The sequence below is a fragment of the Panthera leo genome, chromosome F3 (assembly GCF_018350215.1).
Source record: "Panthera leo isolate Ple1 chromosome F3, P.leo_Ple1_pat1.1, whole genome shotgun sequence".
Lineage (NCBI taxonomy): Eukaryota > Metazoa > Chordata > Mammalia > Carnivora > Felidae > Panthera > Panthera leo.
The window spans coordinates 25790675-25807621 of NC_056696.1; the positions used below are offsets into that span (position 1 = coordinate 25790675).

At 46.7% G+C, this 16947-nt stretch overlaps 1 protein-coding gene across 4 annotated transcripts in view; it reads left to right on the forward strand.

The window, feature by feature from the left end:
- The first annotated feature begins 1631 nt into the window (after window positions 1-1631).
- The window catches only part of RGS8 (regulator of G protein signaling 8), a 34738-nt gene continuing 19422 nt past the window's right edge, over window positions 1632-16947 (forward strand). Inside the window, exons 1-5 of one of the 4 annotated variants that reach the window (XM_042925845.1) lie at window positions 1632-1832; window positions 4013-4128; window positions 11557-11630; window positions 13507-13636; window positions 16090-16191. In XM_042925845.1, the coding sequence (XP_042781779.1) occupies window positions 13611-13636; window positions 16090-16191 (128 nt within the window). In that variant the 5' untranslated portion in view covers window positions 1632-1832; window positions 4013-4128; window positions 11557-11630; window positions 13507-13610. Of the gene's footprint in view, window positions 1833-4012; window positions 4129-11147; window positions 11211-11556; window positions 11631-13506; window positions 13637-15873; window positions 16192-16947 lie in introns of those variants that run through there. The other 3 variants (XM_042925846.1, XM_042925847.1, XM_042925844.1) reach the window with 3 other exon arrangements.

A 16947-nucleotide genomic window follows, 5' to 3' on the forward strand; every position in this document is an offset into this window, starting at 1 on the left:
TCGGGTCCTTTGCTAGTGTGCTGTGTATGGAATTTCCAAAAGGCTTCTGATTTTTCAACAAAAGGTCCTCGAAGGAAGAGGGCCTCTTCCGACCAGGCCTTGTCTCTCAAGGAAAAGTGTTAGAATCTGCTCGGCATCTTTGTGCATCAGAGTGCACTCACACAGCCCTGGGGCCTCCTCCTGCCCCCAGCGCGGACATTAATGTGCGCCCAGCACAGGCTCAAAAGCAAGTTGCCTCCTTTCCCTGAGGGCTCTGTGAAGGTAGGAGCAGATCCCAGTGGGAGAGCTGTCCCTGGAGGAGGCCGGGGCTCCACTCCACTGATTTCTACCACTGTTGCTGCACCAGAGCCCGCCCCTGGTCTGATGGCTATGAGGAGTTTCCTTTTCGCGTGACTCTAAGTGGCTGGCCAGAATGGAGCTGGTGAAAGCCATTGGCTGAAGTCATTGAAAATGGAGGATTAGAAACAGCTTGTTTTATATTCAGAGGAGGGGAGAGGGCCGAAGCTGCCTTCTGCCCACAGCTGTAGACCCTGATGGCAAATGGTAGAGCTTTTGTTACTGCCTAAGGAGGGGAAGAGATTGATAGCCAGCGCCCTGGCACCACAAGATAGGAGGAGAGAGACACATTTCAGTTGTGGCAGTCCCTCGTGCTTACATCACAGCCCCAGGGCTTTGAAAACTAGGTCCTGCTGCTGCTCTCTCTCTGGCCTGCTGCCCCTTCCTCTGCAGCCTCCATCCCCACACCCATTTGGTGTTGGGCCTCTGCTCTGTGACTGACACCGTCAGTGTGACTTCATGTTTTCATGAGACTGAATAATGTACAATCCATGTTTGCTTATATATCCCACTGAATTCTTACAGTAAAACAGGAGGTTGGCATTGCCTTAGTAATTCTGATTTCATAGATAAGAAAGCAAGGTCTTCAGCCAAGATGACCCAGCAATGAATGGGCAGAGTTGGAACGTGAACCCTTGTCCCCAGATCCTGGAGCCTGTACCATTTCTATGACTCTGTACATGGTCTCACTCACTTGTCTGCTGGCTGGTTCAGCAAATGTTTATTGAGCATCTTCTTGGTGCCAGGCACTGTACGTGGTGTTGGAGATGTAGAGATGGCAAATACAGCTTTCACTTACATAATGTGCACAGGTAATGTACTCTGCCTGGTACATTGTTTGGCACACAGGAAATGCCTCAATGTTAGTTGAATAAATGGATGAATGAATGAATGAATGAATGAATACACTTTCCTGCCCTTGATGAACCTAAGAGTCTGATTAGTAGAAGAGAGTTGCAGGCACCAGATCAGGCCATGTTCTGATACACAGAAGCATGTCTGGGAGCACATGGTAGGGCACTTATGGAATCTGGGTGTGCAGGGGAGGCTGCTTGGAGGAAGTGGTCCTGAAGTGCAATTTGAAGGATGAGAAGGCATGAACGAGGCCCAGAGATGTGGAGCCTGTGGTATGCGCTCAAGATTGTGAACCACATGGAGTCATTGGAGCATGAAAAACAAACCAGGGGAGTGGTGGGTGGCCCTCGAGGCAGGTGGGACCCAGCTCTTGGGGAGCTCATGTGTTAGGATGTTTAACTTTATCCATAGGCCAGGGGGCTTATAGGTTGTGAGGAGAAGTGAATGTAGTCATATTTGTGATTTAAACTGGTTACTATGGCTGCAAAATGGAGCTGAAGTTAAGGGGGTAGGTTGATCACAGATACCAAAGACAATGAGGACAAGAACCAGGGATGAACAAGTGGGACATGTAGCAGGGCAGTACTAGTAAGGATGGAGAGGAGGGGACAGATGTGAAAATGATGAGGGAGATTTGACCAGTAAGATCTGGTAATTGGTTGACTATAGGAGATAAGAGAAAAGGGAGTAGTGTCTAATTACTTCCTTATTTCTGGCTTGAGTTACTCAGTGGTTGGTGGTGTCAGAAACTGAGACCAGGAATTCCAGAGGAAGATTTGTATGTGTATGTAAGGTGATGGGGGTGGGGTGGGGGATAAAATGGGTCAGGAGAAGAAGGGGCTATGATATCGTTAATTATTAGACATATTTTTATTTGTTGTGCCTGTGGGATACCTGACGGGTATGTTCAGCAACCCATGGGCTGTAAAGAATCTATATGATTGGAAGAGCGACCAGAATTAGAGGAAAATATTCAGAAGTGGTCAGTATACCCACAGTAGTTGGGACTACAGGCGAGGATGAGATTGCCCAAGGAGCATTTAAAGAGAGAAGAGCAGGAAACCAAGGTTAGAGGGCAGGAGAATGTCAGCATTATGGAGTGGGCAGAGGAGGAGCCAGCAAAGGAGACCAAGGAGGTCGAGGGGGTGGAGGTGCCAAAACTAAATCACCACCATAGCAAATGCACCCAGAGGTCCATGAAGACAAGGACCATGGACCACTGAACCTCACAATATGGAAGTTGCTCTTTCAAGGGAGCGGTAGGGATAGAAACCAAACTGCAAAGGATGGAGGAAGGGATAGGAAGTGGGGAAACAGGAAATTCTTTCAGGGAGCTTTGCTGACAAAAGGAGGAACCTCCCACCCCAGGGGAGAATATTTTTGTAATGAAAGAGTATTTTTATTTATAAGTATAGAATAACATGGGAGAAGGAAAGAATAAAGGTACAGGGTTGATAAAGGAGGGCAGATGGGAAGGAGGGGCTCAGGGCCACAGGAGGAAGGATTTACCTTGAGTAGACACATCCATGAATGGTGGGAAGGAAGGAAAGTTGTGTGTAAGTGTGGCTAGAATCGCAGGGGATGAGACAGGGAAAGGGCTTGAGATACTTCATATCTGAGGCCTCAATTATCTTGGTGAACCAGGAGATCAGGGTAGGGGTGTGTGAAGGATTGTGTGTGTTGCATGAGCCCTCTCTTTGCCTCCACTGTGGACTCCCACCCTTCAGCTGCCTTCATGGAAGCCAGCTGGCCAATGGGAAGCTAGTTTGTAAAAGCCAAGTTCACTGTTTGAGGCTGAGGTTACAATAGGAATGAAGAAGGGTTGGGGAGGTAAGCACACAGGTCGTCATTTGTATCCTGATCCAAGACTTACTTACCATCCTGGATTCTGGTTGTGGAGATGGGCAGCTCAGCAGTGGGAAGAAAGGATATGGCGGGATTCCACCCCAGGAGCTCTGGGCTGGAGTTCTGACCATGCCTTACGAAATGTGACCTTGGGCAAAGTCTTTAAAGTTTACTTTCTGTAGGTGATAACAAAGACTCATACCCCCTCGAAACCTCTATGAATTTTGGCAACTGCTCCATAGAAGTCAAATAAAAGGTTTTTCTGAAAATGGATTTATTCGTGGGAAAGAAAACTTACAATACAGGAAATCAATTCCTATTCAAATTGCCTCTTTCTGTATTTCAGTTTTCTTGCACTAATAGTTTACACTTCATAGGCTTATTTTACTGAAGCATATATTGTCAGTGGTCACACTATTTAAAACAGTTTTATGCACAATTTTAAATATACACAAGAGAATAGAACAGGGAACACCTGTGTATAACCTCCCAGCTTCAACACCCTGCACTCCCATCCACCCTAAATGATTTTGAAGCAATTCCCAGATAACATATTATTTCAACTCTAAATATTTCAGAATGTATTTCTATATAATAAGTTGCTTAAGAAAAAAAACCCCTCAATATCACATTAATATCAATATCTAATCAGTGCTTAAATTTCTTGTAATATTTTATGGTTTTAAATTTGAATCAGGGTCCAAAATAAACTCCACATATTGCATTTGGTTGATAGATAGATGTGTGTGTGTGTGTGTGTGTGTGTGGACACACACACACACACACACACACACACACACATCTAACACTGGTGACCATTGTTGGAGGAACAGTCCTATAATTCCTAAAATCCCTATAACATTTCATTTTGTGTCATTTTGCCCCGTGTTGGTGTACCATTTAATTTTAGGAGGCCTAAGGAACAATTGCATTAGACTCCAAAGTTTCTGAAGTTTAATTTTAAAATTCCTTCTAGATACACTTAAAAGGAGAAGCATAACAATAGTGAATAAAGAAAAGAGGACAGAAAAGGCTCAGTGAGTGGTAAGGAGACACATGAGAGCTCAAGAGGAACAAAAGAGAATGAAAAAGGTACCAGAGACACATGTAACCCCCTATCCACCAAGACGCTTGAAAAGCCTCACAAACGTGTTTCATACATTTTTGTGTCACCTCGGTTAGCAGGTAGTACACATGAATATTTTAATAACAACGTTGTATTCATTTAGGGCATTTTCCCGAACAGTGTATCAAATAGTGGGCAGATGTCATCCAAGTAATCCCCTATGTGAAGTAGGGAAGTAGTAGGAATCCTAATTCCCATTTTACAGATGACGAAACAGACGAGACGGCTAATGATCGTGGCTCACATTACACACTCATTTGCCGTTTGCCGTTTGCCAAGCATTGCTCGAGCCACTCGGTTAATCCATGTAACAATCCTCTAATAAGCCTACAGCTTTGGTACTGTTATCTTCATTCTACCTGTGATGAAAACGACTCAGGAGGAGTAACGTGCCCATAGTCACAGATCTGGAAAATTACAGAGTAGGGATTGAAACTCAGGCCTGTCCAACCCACTTTTCTTTTTTCCAGGTCAGTATACTCCCCACTAAATCAGTGATTTTTTTAAAAAGACGTATATACTTACTTGCTGGCAAAATTCTATTTCAATATTTTTATTTATTTTTGAGAGAGAGTGTGTGAAGTGGGGAGGGACAGAGAGAGAGGGAGACACAGAATCCAAAGCAGGCTCCAGGCTCCAAGCTGTCAGCACAGAGCCCGACTCGAGGCTCAAACTCACGAACTGTGAGATCATGACCTGAGCCGAAGTCGGATGCTTAACTGACTGAGCCACCCAGGCACCCCTGGCAAAATTCTATTTAAAGAGAAGTCCAGAGTATCACCAAGTATAATACAGATTTTCCTTGACTTATGATGGGGTTATGTCCTGATAAACTCATCATAAGTTGAAAATATCCTAAGTCAAAAATGCATTTGATACATCTAACCTACCGAACTTCATAGCTTAGCCTGGGCTACCTTAAACATGCTCCGAACACTTACTTTAGCTACAGTTGGGCAAAATCATCCAACACAAAGCCCATTTTATAATCAAGTGTCGAACATCTCATGTAATGTATTGAGTACTGCACTGAAAGTGAAACACGGGATGGTTGTAAGCATACAGGTTGGTTGTAAGGGTATTAGTTGTTGACTCTTGTGATCTCGCGGCTGCCGCTGTGCAGGATCATGAGCAAGCATCCTACCACGTATCACCAGCCTGAGAAAAAGAGCAGAATGCAAAACACGAAGTCTGGTCTCCACTTAATGTGTGTCCCTTTCTCACCACAGCAAAGTCACACAGTCATAAGGGGAACAATCTCAGGTGGACCCATCATAAGTCGGGGACCATCTGTGGTAGGGCATACAGTGGACTAGAATTTGCAAGGCATCTTCCTTCCCACATCCTTTTTATAGGATCCTTTATAGGATCCTTTTCTTTCTTATAGCCACTCTGAAAAATAAACAGGACAGTTCATTTGTGTTCTATGGGAGAAGAAATCAAAATTCAAAGCTCTGTTGATTAAATAAACACACGGGGCATTTGGCAATAAACCTCCTCCTCTACTACCATGGCTTTTAAAAAATATTATATTGCAGACAGTAATTCCCTTTATCTTCATGATGTTAGTGACCACATAGCTAGTTAGGGTAGTGAGTGTCATGGAGCTAGTTGACGCAGAGTTAGGACCAGAGGTCTTTTCTTCTCATTCCAGATCCTGTGCTCGTTCGGGTCTCTGTGCAAACCTCATGGGCCCACACCTTTGACTGCTGACTTCTTTCCGCATCCCCTCTGATATTCCTCGTGAGAAGTTGAGCAGACTTATTACAAATTAAATATCTGGATGCTTGAACTGATGAGCAGGAAATGAGGCTGCTAATACTCAGAGGGATGAAATCGAGACGTATTTTTTTTTTTTTTTAAGTAGAATTTTGGGCCGAGTGGCCTCTTTCTGTCCTTCCCTTCCCTGTGTCCTTCCAGTCTCCATGGAAACCCCAAATCAATGCAGCATATGTTGATTCATGTTTCTGCTGTTACTAGGAAGCTACAGAGTGGAAATTGCTTTTAAAAGATTTGTGGAAGAGCTTTAGCATGCTGACCAGAATTCAAATCTAATATCTGAATGACTGTTTCATTAAAAGCTTTTAATGTGGCACTGTCTTAGGTGGTATGTTGATTAAATAAACACACAGGGGGCATTTGGCAGTAAACCTCCTCCTCTACTAACATGGCTTTTAAAAATATTATATTGCAGACTGTAATTCCCTTTATCTTCAATTTAATTACATTTTTGTGGCCTGTGTGACAATGCCAGGTGCTCCTTTTGCTCTTGATTAATTCCACCCTGCCCTGACTGCACTGTTGGGAACAATAGTTCGCAAATACCCATGCTGCTGCCCCTGAGCGTCGTTAGCGTTAGGCTGACTGCAGTCTTGACCTTGAGACTGTGGTAGTCCAAAGTGTTTGCGCCATAAGGAATCCTCGATGATTTTTCAGAATTTTTTTTTATGAGCTCAAAATCAAATCCAGCTGACATTTATTAAACACCTGCTTCAGACGAGGCAATGAGAATTGATAGCAAGGGGAGTAAGTCAGAGAGTCTGTCTTTGTGGAACACGTAGTCATTTGGGAGGATCGGAAAACATAAATCACAAGGATAAACTATAGACTGTGATGGGGGCTGTCAGAGTCACACGGCAATGTGGTGGTGTTGGGATGGAGGGATTCCTTTTCTGATTGAGGGTGTTCTGAAAAAGCTTTGGAAAGAAGAATTTTTATTTTGGAGGTATTGGGTTGAGAGAAGGAACGGGGAATTAAGAGGGTAGATCCAGGGTGTGGGGGGAACATTCTGGGCAGAGGAGGCAGCAGAGGAATCAGGCACATGTGTGTGCACAATGGGATACAAGACCGGATAGGCAAATGGGACCAAATTGTCAGGATGTCAGGTAGGACACATTGCCACAATGAAGCCCATCGAAAATGACTATAGAGACGATTCACTTTATGGTACCTGTTCAGTGGGTCACTCTGGTGGTAGTGTAGTGCGCCATGAGGTTTATGGGGGGTGGGGGGAGGCATCGAAATGGGGGCAGGAAGATCAGCTACTTAGGAGGGAGTGGAAGAGGAATGCACCAAGCTGGGTGCCCAATGACCTCTGAACGGCAGTGTCAATGAATGAGAGGGGATAAAGTTAAGAAATAGTTCAGAAATGTAATGAGAAGTGTTTTTTTTTTGTTTTTTTTTTTTTTAATTTTTTTTCAACGTTTTTTATTTATTTTTGGGACAGAGAGAGACAGAGCATGAACGGGGGAGGGGCAGAGAGAGAGGGAGACACAGAATCGGAAACAGGCTCCAGGCTCCGAGCCATCAGCCCAGAGCCTGACGCGGGGCTCGAACTCACGGACCGCGAGATCGTGACCTGGCTGAAGTCGGACGCTTAACCGACTGCGCCACCCAGGCGCCCCGAGAAGTTTTAAAAATCAGTTCAATGGGGCAAGAGAAAAAGAAGCCAGAAATACCTATACTCACTACCCTGGGGCTAGGACAGAGCACTGTCATGAGCAAGCATAGGGAGCCCAGCAGGAAGGGAGGATTTGGAGGGAAAGGAGGTTGTTTCGGACACAGTTGCATCTGCAGAGTCTGAGGGGGATGGAGTTGTCTGGCTGTCCTCTGGAAAAGAGGCAGGACTGAAGCACGGTTGCCAGAGGTTGGGTTTCCCAGGAGGAACAAACGGAGAGGGAGAAGAGCTGAGAGGGGCAGGGAAGAGTGAGAAACTCAGAGTGAGAGCAGGGCTTGTGATGCCTGTTTTCCTGGGAAAAACCCTGTGTCCCGGCTGAGATGTCCTATGCTGAGTCTGCAGCCAGCAACTCAGGAGCAGTGACCAGAAGAGAATCCAGGGCTCTAACCCCGGGGAAACAGTACAAGTAGGTGAGTGCCTTTGTCACTACTACCCCTCCCTGCGTGCCCTTCCCTGTCTCTCTCCTTCAGGAGAGGAGACCATGCCCGAATGTGGACCCCCTCCGCTCTGCTGAGCCCCCCACCCTGCCCTCGCTGGAATGCCTAGTGTACCTGCCTCTATAGGAAGAAAGATTAAGTTAGAGTCCTCCCCTGAGAGGGACCCTGTACTAGGTCTATGCTTCTCAAACTAGGGTACGGTGTAGTTACACTTTGATGTTTAGGAATGTTTGGGTTAAAAAAAAAAAGTTTGGACTAGTTTTCATTTTTCTTTTTTTTTTTTAAGTTTATTTATTTACTTTGAGAGAGAGAGAGAGAGAGAGAGAGAGAGAGAGAGAGAGAGAGAATCCTAAGTAGGATCCATGCTGTAAGCATAGAACCTGATGAGGGGCTCAAACCCACAAACCGTGAGATTGTGACCTGAGCCGAGACCAAGAGTCGGAGGCTTAACTGGTCAAGCCACCCAGGTGCCCCTAATTTTTTCTTTTTACTCATGTTAGATGCATGTCCTAGCTCTTTATATTCCTGCTGTTCCTTACATTTTTATTAATGATTCTATCTTTCCTTAAACACTTGGGTTGGCTTATTGACTTCCTAGGACTATATCATTTCTCCAATGGCTAATTGAAGATTCTGATGCCAAGTTAATACTAGTCAGCCCCCACGTGAGACTTGGGCCCATCTGCAGTCCTGCCCTAACTCCTCAGTGCCTTTCAATCCTGGATGCCAGATGGGGCAGCCTGGGACTTGGAGGAGGCCGTTATCTCACAATTTTAGCACCAGAAGAGGAGTCCCATGATGATACTACCTTTGTGTTAAAAGCAAGGGGCATAGCAAGGGTTGGAAACAGGAAGTTTGGTATCAGGCACCAGCTCTGCCACTTTTAAGTGACTTGTCTCTGTTTCTCCATCTGTAAAATGGGGACGATAAAAATGTCAGCCTTGTAAGTTTGTTGTGAGAGTTAAATAAGACAGCAGCGGTGCAACGTTGAGCACAATGTCTGGCACATACTGAGTGCTTGTTAAAAAAAGGCTGTATGCATGGAATCGGGGAGGATCCACCTTGTGGAATAACTTCTCTTGGATTAGGGAAGTGCTTATCAATGGGCCGTATTCACAGTTTATATGTGAACCTATTTCTTACGGTTGCCATGTATCAAGAAGATGTCTAGAAGCAAAGGATTCTCTTTATGCTTCAATTCTTATTCTTTTTCAAAAATTTATTTGCTTTGCAAGAGACAGCGAGAGAGAGAGAGAGCGAGCAGGGAAGGAGCAGAGAGAGAGAGAGAGACAGACAGACAGAATCCCAAGCAGGCTCCTTGCTGTCAGCATGGAGTGTGTGTGATGCGGGGCTTGAACCCCCGAAGCCGCAAGATCAGGACCTGAGCCGAAACCAAGAGTCAGACGCTCAACCAACTTAGCCACCCAGGCACCCCCTATGCTTAAATTCTAAACCCCAGGTAGCGTCAGGGTTCAAGACAGGGATTTTGAGGAATGGAAAACATTTCTCTTGCATCTCATTTTATAACACGAAGTTCCATTTACCTAACAGAGGCACACTGTGGACATTTCCAGAGAGAGACAATGAGTCACTGTGGAGGCAGCATCAGACTTTTTATTTCATCCTTCGTCAGTGTGTGCTTGAGGCATACTCCTATCACTGCGAGAATATGGGTTCTGCACCAACAGACCTGCCAGGGATTCGGTCCCAGCATGACGTAGTAGGGAAAGCTCTGCTGTAAGAGTTCTAAGAAAACAAGTCTGGTCCTTGAGTTGCCCCTGACGTGTTGTGTCACTTAGAAAAAGGCATGCTACCTTTTCTAGCCTCAATCTTCTCATCTGTAACTTGGGGAGATTAATACTCTGACTATGGAATAGGATTGTTGAGAAACAATACACGAACATGCTTTCCACATTATGAAAGGTTAAACAAATGGAATCTAATATTTTTATTATAAAGCCATCACCTTCCATAGAGATTTCTGCTGCCTGTAGCAAATGCTGCCTTCTGGGTGTCCGATATGACTTGCGGCAAAGGTTCGGTACGCTTGGAGCTAGTTCCTGAGTGGGAGCAGGAGATCCAGCCTTAGAGACTAGAGTAGAATGTGGAGAAGGTCAGCTTTGTCCCAGGGTAGCAGTTTGCAAACTTTAGCATGCATCAGAATCACCTGGGAGAGTGGGTTCCATCCCTTGGGCTTCTGATTCTGTAGGTCTGGGGGTTGGGCCTGAGAATTTGCATTTCTAACACATTCCCAGGTGATGCTGACAGCTGCTGGTGGAGGGTGGGGGGGGGGTGGATACTCAGAGAACTACTGTACTAGGGCAAGCAGGAAGAAGGAGTCCTCCTTCTGGAACTGAACCAGACAGTGTGAAGGTCCATGTGGGTAAGGTGGTTTGGAAGGACAAAAAATGCAGAAGACAGAAAAATAGGGATAATGTGCAGATTGGGCAGAACAAAGGGAAAAGTCTCACTCCATAACAAATGCAAGTAGGGGGAAGTTGCTAGGTGATGGATGAGGGAGAGAGGTGAATTTCCACTGTAGGAAAAGCCAGCAGAATTGGAAATATACATGTTTTAAGGAGGCAGAAGAGGTGGAAATTTCTCATTAAGAAGTCAGGAGTGATGGTGTGTTTGGTGCTGGGGGGTGGGAGTAGAGACGGACGGGGGAGAAGTGCCTTCGTAGAGTAAGGGGGACAGCTGAGATGTGGCAGAGGGGGTAATTTCAGGGCTGTGTGGTTCGGCTTGGTAGTGAAGCACAATAGAAATTGGGAGAAAGGGGGTGGAATTTAGATGTGTGACCTGCCCCGTAGCTTTCTTGCTCTCTGCATTTATCACATCACATCACACCCAGCAAGACAGCCCCCCTCCTCCTGGCTCATTAGGAGATTTGATTCGGCTTGGCTCCTGCTGTCAGCAGCTGTCTGGGGCAAGATCTTTATGCTCCCTGCTCCCTGAGCAGCAACCAGCCTTCAGCCAGCAGCAGAGCTCATTAGAAGAGGGCCCCCTGGACACTTGATTTTCAGCTCATTGGTGGCCGGAAAGAGTTAATACCTACGGCTTCGCTGCCCCCTGCACAGCCTCTGGGTGCAGAGGGAGGCAGCTTTGGGCTGTGGGGACTTCTCCCTGAGCTGCAGCCAGAAGAGCAGGGAAGCAGGTTAGTGAGGCTGAAGAGGAAGGTACGGGAGGAGTGCCAGGCGAGCTCTGTTCAGGGGCACCTCCTGCATCCTGCCAATGAGGATGGGCGTGCAGACTGTGCCCGGGAGCTGAGCCGCCGCCCGCTGGGTGTAGGCTGCTTCAGTATTTACTGGATGTGACAAGCAGAGAGAAGAGCTTTCAGCGGGGCCGCCTGCTGCCCGGCTCGAGTGGTGGGAGGTGTGTTGTGCGTGCATGCGTGTGTATATATGTGTGTGCACGCACGAGTGTGCCTGTGCATCCATGCACACATGTTCTTCACCCACCGAGGATCTGACTGCTAAAAGAAAGATCTACTCTTTCCCCAGAACTCCTTAACCTGCAGCCTCTCTGACCATCCAGTTGGCAAAGACCTGCAGGCCATGAGGACCGGTCAAAGACAGTGAGTATGGCTTTTGCTTTTCTCTTTCCTCTTCAAGGTGCCCATGTGGGCTGATTGCATTATCCATATTTAATTAACCTGCCTCTCCATGCATATTGATTGCTTTCTCCCTGCTGAGACTCTTCGTTTCTCTTCCCCTCTTTAAAAATCGTTGCTCTTTGCTTTTAACCTTTGTTTTTTCCTTGAGTATTCTCTCTTTCCATTATGTCCCATCCTGTCCGCCTCAGAGTCACCTGTAACTTGGTGTCCACCTAAGAGGGCACATTGCCGCAGGCCTGTCTGGGCTCTGGTAACCCCGAATTCTGTCCCCTAGAAGTCAAGGGCCAAATGGAATTAGAGTCCCAAGGTGCTGGGGTGAAGCAGGCAGCGGGGGCCAGAGTGTCCTGTAGATTCTTATTTAATCGAATCCAAGGCTGAGCTGAGTAAAAGGATGGTGGAAGGTCCGAGGGGCAGCGGTGGGCAGTGCTGGATTTGGAAGGGAGAGAGGCAGGCATGGAAGCAGTCCCGGCAAGCCAGTAGGAGCTAGCAGTGGGAACGGGAAGAGAGGCAAGGCAGTGACCGGAGGCCTGGTAACACCTGCCCCCAATGACCTTGCCTGCCTTGTACGTGGGGAGCAGTCCCTGCTTCTGTTCAGCACCAGAGTAATGAAGGCCCCTGGCACAGGCTTCCCGTCCTCTGTGGCTGTTTCCCATAAGCAGGAGGAAATGAGGCAGAGGTGCCCCAAACAGTGATTTCTTGCAGCTGTAGGAGAACCTTAAGGCTGCAAAGAGATTCGATTTCCTGACTTCTGGCCAGGCAGGTGTGCGCACCATTAGGACAAGGATGAAGGAGACGTCCTCACTGGCAGGGAACATGATCTAAGCTCAGTCACCTGGGGATGAGCTTTTACACAAAGTCTAACTGGTTTTATTTATTTATTTTTTAGTTTAGTTTTAAAGCAGTCTTTTAATTTTATTAATTATGGTATTATTCGAGACGGTATTTCAAAAAGTATTTGTTGAAGTGTTCCGTGTAATATCAAAATAACTTACATGGAGTAAGATCGAGTGGGGACCTTATCTATCTAAATTAGGTTTCTTTTAAAATGGATTCTATGTTTGGTGTCAGGGTTCCCCGGGGGAGCCCTTTATGGATAGGCTGCTCTCTTCACGTGTTTCTTCCTGTCATTTTTGTGGGAACAAAGGGTTTGAAGTACTGAGAGTGGGACCCTCAGGAGAGAGAGATGATCAGTCAATGAGCCCTCAGCCTCAGTATCCCCTTTCCTGATGTCCTCCCTGCTTCAGGTCGGGAACAGGCCAGTGCCCAGGCTGAGGAAGGTCAGGCAGCCTCCCCGTGGGCAAGACAGAGAGGTTGGCATATTCATTTTGTCAGCTTGTGCCTGTGATCCCTGCAAAGGAGCAAGCCTATGCCGTGACAGTGCTCGATGAGCCTTCACCCTTCCTCTTGCTTATACCCTCCCAAGGCTCCTTGCATCCCATCCTTAGAGGAAGGCAAGAATCAGAGAGGCAGCCAAATAATTCTAGAACAAGCGCTGACCACCCACTCCCCACCCCTGGCTGGCTGTTCACTTGGGCCCCACCGGAGTAAGACAAAGAGAATGGTAATTTTTGGCTTGCCAGGCCCATGCCTCCCTCCCCTGGGGCATGTGCCCCACTTCACTGTTGATGGGCTGTGTTTTGGGGATGTAGGAGCCACCCAGCAATTTGTCCCTGTTCATCCTTAGTTGGTCACCCTTCCTCAGGACAAGCAGGCATTTGTGGGGAGCGGGCTGTGTGTGGGAAGGTATTCTGTCAGCGGAAAGCCATCCAAGAGGATTTGTAGCGCAGTCAGATAAGAGAGGGTGGCTCCCCTCTTACAGCAGATTCTTTGATTTTAGGTGAGAGGACGTGAGAGGGATTTACCCCTGTGCCCCGCAGTCTTATCTCCCGCCCTGACGTCCCTGCACACCGGCCAGAGGGTTAACCGTAAGCGTGTGCCTGCATGGCCGCTTTACTGATGCCACGCAGGTAATGATGCTAACCTGTCTTCCCGCGCCTGTCCCTTTCCCCTTTCTCCCCTGCTGTTTGAGCCTGCCCCAGCCTTCTAATCCCACGGGTGGTCCACTTGCATCCAGCCCCTCAGGCCATCTGTGTGGACCATGCTGTCCTTCCTGGGTGCTTCTTGCAAAGTTGTGGCCTTGCAAACGGGACCTGCCTTAGCGCCGACCCCTCCTATTGACTGGTGGGACTCATGGGGTGGGACTGTGCATGAGCTTGTACTGAACCATTTAGGAACCTCTATAAGGTACTGGAACAGGGAAGAGAGATGAGGGCAAGCTTTGATTTCTGGTTTTGTGTTGTTGTTGTTGTTGTTGTTTTTAAGTAACCTTAACCTTTGACTCTCACTTCTGCTCCCATTATTTCAGACCTAACTAACAGGGTTATAATTCAGGTCTCAGCTACACAAGATGGAAAATCAAAACCATTTGGCCCCAAAGAATATCTTGTGGAAGATCTTTGCAAACTATTTGGGAGAATCACCGTTGTCTTGGTAACAAGTATACCCTGTACACTGGCCCCTGCTAAACTTGGTTAGATGGCTTTTGTGGATTTGCCATTTTTTGAAGTCCTCTTAATTGCTCTTCGGGGGCATTGACCTGACTATTATGTGATTGATGATTCTGGGGCACCGAGGAGTGAATGTACTCCCTGAAAGTTGGGTTTTGGCCTTGGTGCAGCCAGAGCAAGACCTTTACTTGAATTCATGGAATGTGGTGACTCAGGGGCCCTTAATCAGTTGCTCACATGGCCTGGTGTCAGAGCACCCTGTGATTTGTAAGAGTGAGTGGACATAACATGCTCACCATCGCCGGAGATAGAATGGCTAGCACTAATGTTTTAAAATGCCACAAAATCGATGGCTTCATAATGTGCCTGGCTGAGATCAGAGGTGGGAACATAGGACGTGCAGACCCAGTTTTCTGCAGGAGAGGGGATATTTCTGGGAACTTGGATGTTCCAGCTTTAAAAGGCTCTCGGAGATGGGCTGTGGAATACAAATGTCCACCCTTGCCAAATATAATACCATCCCAGTTGACGTTTGTTGGAGAAGCTGGGACAGGGATGAAAACCCATGTGGAGTGAAAGGAAGAGTTTGAATTGGATGGCTTCTAATGTCTCTGCCCAGGTCCAGGATTCGTGAAACGGGGGAAGGGAAAGCCAGGCTGGAAGAACTTCCCTTCCACATGGAAAATAACTTCTCCAGGACTATTTCTGTGGCAAATTGTTACCAGTGTGCATGTGGCGGTGCCCTTTTAGGTCACTCCAAAGTCCTGATTTGATTACCCCAAACCCTTCCCACTTACCTTTGCTCTGCATGCGAGGAGCTGCCACGGTTAAAGGTCCAGGGTCAGTAAACTTACTCTGTCAAGGGACAGAGAGTAAATATTTTGAGTTTTATACAGTCTGTATTGTAACCATCCAACTCTGCCCTCCTGCTTGAAAGCAGCTTTAGACAATATGGAAATGAATGGGTGCTGTCGTGTTCCAGTAAACTTTATTTACACAAACAGGCATCTTGTGGGGCCATAGTTTGCTGATCTATGGTTAAAGGTTAAAAGGCACTAATGTTGTAAGTCAGAAAGAGACATTCACGTAATTTCCCATTGGATTCTCCATAACAGAACCTTTAAACGTCTTAGGAAAATATAAAGTACAAGAATTTTACACATATGTGTTAAAATTGTAAACATGCTGATTGAGATAAGCCAGAATATAAGTAGGAATATGAGAGATGAGTGAAGTCCATGAAAGAACTGAGAAAGAGGTCCTGGTTCTTGACCATTCATTGCAGTCACCTATGGGTGTTGGTCCTTGCTGGTCCGTAGCCATTTATGTATATGTATATATATCCCCCCAGGTTTTGGGATGAGTGGGGAGAACCTGAGTCAGAATTAATTTGCCTTAAAGCTTCATTTGTGTGCTGAGATTCTGTGATCTGCACCCCTGTCTTATGCGAACAACTCTCTACCCTCCGTGTGGGTACCACTTCCAAGGCTTTGCAATCAGAAACTGCTGCTGTTGCTCCTTTGCCCTCCTAGTGGGAGAGCAAAATGTGGATTGTTATTTTGTCTTCACCGTATTTCCTTTCCCTACAGAGAATCCCAATTTAGAAATTCTTCCAAGCTAATGACCTTCATTGACTTACTATCAAGTTGAGTGTTAGCTTTGAAAAAGCCTTAAGCCTCTAGGGGGTAGGGTACCTATTACCATTCCAGTAGTCGAGTTAGGGAGTGAGTATATCCCTTGATCTTCTAGGTATCTCTCCTCTTGTTCATGAAATCTTTAGGGACCGCCTGGGGCAGGATGGGGGGTCAGGGGAGGCAGCTGAGGCTCCTGCAGCAGCAGTTCCAGGGGGCCTTTCTAGAGCTGACAGGTACGATCACAACAGTTTCCCGTCCTTCTGCCCTGTGTTGTTGCAGGAACAAAGGGATGAGGACCCGCCTGGGATGCCTGTCTCACAAGTCAGACTCGTGTAGTGATTTCACAGCTATTCTTCCCGACAAACCCAACCGTGCTCTAAAGTGAGTAGTGTGGCCACCTGGAATTCCCAGGGAGCTCACCATGGGTGCCCACCTCGGGGCTGTAGGACCTGTTCTTCTCTACTGAGTTGTTGACCAGATGAGCCGGGTGACAGTAAATCCCTGCCACTTGGCAGCTTCTTTTATATCCCTAAACGCGAGTGCGTGGACGTGTACTTTCCTTTTCAAAATGCATGATTTAATTCAGAATAGGAACCCTGTTTTTACTTTTTTTTTTTTTAATGTTTCTGTATTTTTGAGAGAAAGACAGAGTGTGAGTCGGGGAGGGGCAGAGAGAGAGGGAGACACAGAATCCGAAGCGGGCTCCAGGCTCCGAGCTGTCAGCACAGTGGGGCTCGAACCCACAAACGAGATTATAACCTCAGCTGAAGTTGGACGCTTAACTGACTGAGCCACCCAGGTGTCACCGGCTCTTTTTACTTTTAAGAGAACCATATTATCCACCACTCTTACGAATCTGTGATGAAGGATACTCCCTGGTTCTACTTAGTTGGCCATCTGAGCTCTTAGTTTGGAAACAAGCACTCAAAAATAGTCTAAAAATGTGTTTAGGTTCAGATAATCTGGATTCAGTGCCTGTACTGTGCAAATACTGTGTTAAATGATGTCCTAGATGTTACCTCCTTTAACCCTTGTGAGGTTCTGGGATGTGCATCATGATACCCATTGCACAGGTGAAGAGATTTATGTCACAGTAAAATATGGAGTCAGGAGCTCAGCCTACCTTTTCTGACTCTA